The sequence below is a fragment of the Galeopterus variegatus genome, unplaced genomic scaffold (assembly GCF_000696425.1).
Source record: "Galeopterus variegatus unplaced genomic scaffold, G_variegatus-3.0.2 Scaffold418, whole genome shotgun sequence".
Lineage (NCBI taxonomy): Eukaryota > Metazoa > Chordata > Mammalia > Dermoptera > Cynocephalidae > Galeopterus > Galeopterus variegatus.
The window spans coordinates 251,932-256,691 of NW_007726529.1; the positions used below are offsets into that span (position 1 = coordinate 251,932).

A 4,760-nucleotide genomic window follows, 5' to 3' on the forward strand; every position below is an offset into this window, starting at 1 on the left:
TAGTGGTGGTGGTGGTGATGGTGGTGGTGGTGATACTGATGGTGGTGGTGGTGGTGGTGGTGGTGGTGGTGGTGGTGGTGGTGGTGGTGGTGGTGGTGGTGGTGGTGGTGGTGGTGGTGGTGGTGGTGGTGGTGGTGGTGGTGGTGGTGGTGGTGGTGGTGGTGGTGGTGGTGGTGGTGGTGGTGGTGGTGGTGGTGGTGGTGGTGGTGGTGGTGGTGGTGGTGGTGGTGGTGGTGGTGGTGGTGGTGGTGGTGGTGGTGGTGGTGGTGGTGGTGGTGGTGGTGGTGGTGGTGGTGGTGGTGGTGGTGGTGGTGGTGGTGGTGGTGGTGGTGGTGGTGGTGGTGGTGGTGGTGGTGGTGGTGGTGGTGGTGGTGGTGGTGGTGGTGGTGGTGGTGGTGGTGATGGTGGTGGTGGTGGTGGTGGTGATGGTGATGGTGGTGATGGTGCTGTTGATGGTGGGGGTGGTGGTGGTGGTAATGGTGATTGTAACAGCAGTGATGGTGATGGTGGTAGTGGTGTGCTGACCTTAAGAAGGCTTTTAGAACTTTTAAAAAGGTAATGGAAATTTTCTTCAAATGAATTCTTAAGGGGAAATCCAACATAAAACAGGTAAGCAAGAGTTGCTGAAAGGGGGATGGGAGTATAAGACCTGCCTGCACAGTCAGCCATTCTTCCTGCCAGATGTCCACCTTTGTTGTCCCAGAGTTTACCATGGAACCCTCAACAATGGGCCAAGCATAGTTTGAAAGTCTATGGCAGAAGACTGACAAATAGATGGCAAGATATTTTTTTACTTACTTTAGGTCAATGGGAGGTTTAATGTTTCTGGGAGGTAGGCTTGGGACTGGTGGTTGTGGTGGGTGAGATGCTGGCAATGGCGGTTGGCTGGCCGGATGGGATGGTGGAGGTGGTGGCAGGGAAGTTGTTGAATAAGACGTCTGGCCTCTGCTGGTGCCTAAGAAGGAAAGTAAACAATACCATTAATTTAGACAATTCTTCAAAATGAAAGAACTGACCATGCCAAGTATACATAAATGAGGATCTTGAATATGAAAATATAAGAAATGCATCCTAAATTGAATTAATGCTTTAAAAGGTCTAATATTCTAAGTATCAAGGGACGCAGCATTTTACATGCCCCATTTCTTGAAATAGATAAATTCCTTGAGTTTAATTCTCACTATTGAAAAGAATTTCTCTTACATTTTCTATGCTTTTGTAAGCCTTAGTTTTAATATTCCAGATTTTGTGTACAAGCCAAAGAACTTTTAAAACTATATCAACTTGATGATTTTACAAATATAGATTTTTTTTTTATCAGATGTTATATTTTAGACCAAAGAGGTTTAGTTTTCACATCTGCTCTCACAGGTAACTCTTACTTGTTTTCAATGATCTCTTTGAATCTTTAATAAGTTATATCTTGTTTGAGGTATGATTTTCAAACGTTAAACAGATTAAACAATAGGACAAGTAAATCATATGCATTGTAAAAAAATTATAGCATGGAGGTGAACAAAATTAAATAAATATCAATCACCTATAATCCATCACTTAGCCCTAACTACTGAGTTCCTGTATTTTAGAACATTTTGGTGCAAATGTACGCTTTTATGGAAGAGAAGCAAAATGGGACAATTTTACTATTTTGCTACTGGCTTTTTTCCTCTCAATAATCATAAACATTTTTCTGGTTTAATATAATTACAATATGATTTTTAGTAATTGCCCAACTTTTCTTTATAAGGCTATCATGATTTAAAAAAATTAGGGCCCTAATGTTGGATATTTACATTATTTCTTTTCTTTTTGGTGTAATAAAAAATGGCTAAGGCTTTGTACATATCTTTAAGGTTTTTTCTTAGGATAAGTTTTCTTAGGATAAATAAGTAGAAATGCTGGGTCAAACATTTTTTAAGGTGTTTGATACAAAATATCAAATATCTTCCAGAGAAATACCTTCTGATAGCTTCATCAGGTACATGAGATTGCCCATTTTTGTAAGTCTTTGTCAACATTGGCAATATCATGTTTTGAACCTTTGACAATATTATGGAAAAAAAATTCTACCTTTTTGTTTTAAGTTTATTTCATTTTTTAATCGAAATAATACATGCTTAGGAATAAGCAAGTCAGAAAGTGCCAAATAACATACAACAGCAGTAACAGCAACAACAAGTCTTCCCCTCTCGTCACTGGAGATGAAGACTTCCAACACTGCAAATATTTCTTCTACATTTATCTCTATATTTCTATTACTATGTGTGCATGGCTAGTGTTTGAGTCATGATTTTTAAAGAGACTATTCACTTTCTCTTTGATAGATGTAGATATTTGCTCTCTCTCCCTTCCTCTTCCAATACTGCAAAACCATGACTATTTTTGAAGAATTTTGCATTCATTGTTTTCATTATCACAATTAACTAAATATTGTTCTTTGCCAAGTCAAGTAGTAAACAACGATTATATTTATTTTCTCAATCAACTTATGGTTTTCCTAAGTTAATCTTGCCTCATTTGATCATTTACAGTTTTCTTTGAAACTCTTACTTCTCACAATTTCCAATGATTCTGTAACTTACCATCAAAATTTTCTACAAAACTAAACTTAGGTAACTTATCAGTTCCAGGATACTGTCTCTGTCCACTTGTTCTAATCTGACCTGGTTGCTTTAAAGCTCTGCCACACAGCTCTCATTCTTGGACTTCTTGTTGCCAGCAGCATGGCTTTGATATATGCAAGAATGTACTGTGATGAAGAGAGCAAGCTCTGGAGCCACAAAGCCCGGGTTTAAATCCTGGCTCCACCACCTACCTGCTGGGTGACTTGAATAAGACACCTTCCAGTTTCATCTGCAAAATGGAGATAATAATAGTGCCAACTCACAGGGTTGTGGTGAGGACTTAGGATCTACCATATATAAAACACTTAGGACAGTGCCTGGCATTTAGTTAAGTTCAATGTTTTATTTTTCATTCAACAAATATTTATTGAATGTCTATGATATGTCAAGCTTTGTTCTAGGCACTAGAAACACAGCAGTGATAAAACAAAAAAATTCTGCTGTTATGGATTTGGGAAAATAAATAATAACTAAATGAATATAAGTTAAATACATATAAAACTGTGGCAAGAAGTGTTATGAAAAGTGAAAAGACTATATAATTTTGTACTACTGGCATCTCTTTCCAACTCAGTGACCTCACTATGGTAGATTAAACTTGGACATGGTGGAGATATTTACCCCATGGAATTTGGCAAACACTACAAATTTGGGCTTGATTCATTGTTTTGTTGATTATTAGAGTTGAGAAAGTGATAAAGTAAATACTAATAATGCCGATTAAATTTAAAAGTGTGTTGTTTCTGTAGTCATTATATTGTGAATAGCATAAAAATTGAGGAAATATTTTTCCAGTATTTGACAACTGTTATCCAACTCAGCAAAGTAGTCGCTCACATCATTAACAAATTAATGAACGAAGTTCTGATATGTATCTTTATTGTTTCACATTTGCTTACTTGTTAACATAAATGAAAAGATCAATCAACATTCAGGTTGAAGATATACTTATTTGTTAATTGTAGCCGTATTTGGCTACAGATAAAAGAATCCGGCAAAAATCTTTCTCAAAAGAAAGTATATAAATGGCCAACAGCTATATTAAAAAATGCTCAACATCACTAATCATCAGGGAAATGCAAATCAAAACCACAATGAGATACCATCTCACTCCAGTCAGAATGGCTATTCAAAAAAGAAAGAAATGCTGGTGAGGATTTGGAGAAAGAGGGACCCTCGTACACTGTTGGTGGGAATGTAAATTAGTACAGCCATTATGGAAAATACTATGGAAATCTCTTAGAAAACTAAAAGTAGAACTACCATATGATACAGCAATCCCACTACTGGATATTTATCCAAAGAAAAGGCGATCAGTACATTGAAGAAATATTGGCACTGCCATGTTTACTGCAGCACTATTCACAGTAGCCAAGATATGGAATAAAACTAAATGTCCATAAATGGATGAATGGATAAAGAAAATTTAGTATATATACACAGTGGAATACTATTCAGCCTTTAAAAAGAATAAAATCCTGTCATTCATGGCAACGTGAACGAGTTTGGAGGACATTATATTAAGCCAAATAAGCCAGGAACAGAAAGAGAAATACCACATGTTCTCACTCATATGTGGAAGCTAAGAAAGTTGATCAAATATAAGTGGAGAGTAGAATGGTGGTTATCAGAGGCTAGAAAGGGGAGGGGAAATGTGGGGTAGCGAGCAGTGGGTTAACAGACACAAAATTACAGGGAGTTTGGAGGAATAAGATCTTGTGTTCTATAGCACTGTAGGGTGAAATAATTAACAACTTACTGTATACTGTCAATTAGCTAGAAGAGAGGATTTTGCATGTTCCCAATACAAAGAAATGATAAATGTTAGAGGTAGCAGATATGTTAATTAACCTGATTTTGATCATTACAGATTATACACATGTATCAAAATATCACACAGCACCCCATAAATATTTACAATTATTATGTGTCAATTAAAAAAAAAGAAGTTGCCAAGCAATCAAAAAAAAAAAAAAAAAAGAATCAAGAATGGGCTATATGGAATTTTCCACAGAGTATGGTTTATTTTATTATTATTTCTATATTGTGTGCTACTTCTTTTATATCAATAAAATTTGTTACATGTGTGTATACAGGATATATAACCCCCCCCCCCCCCCCCCCCCCCCCCCCCCC

General features: G+C 37.0%; 1 protein-coding gene across 1 annotated transcript in view; it reads right to left on the reverse strand.

Annotated features, from left to right (window-relative positions):
- FYB (FYN binding protein) overlaps positions 1-4,760 on the reverse strand; it is a 96,341-nt gene that overhangs the window by 46,865 nt on the left and 44,716 nt on the right. The window contains exon 2 of the mRNA XM_008568506.1: positions 799-955. Within this exon, the coding sequence (XP_008566728.1) occupies positions 799-955 (157 nt within the window). The remainder of the gene's footprint in view (positions 1-798; positions 956-4,760) is intronic.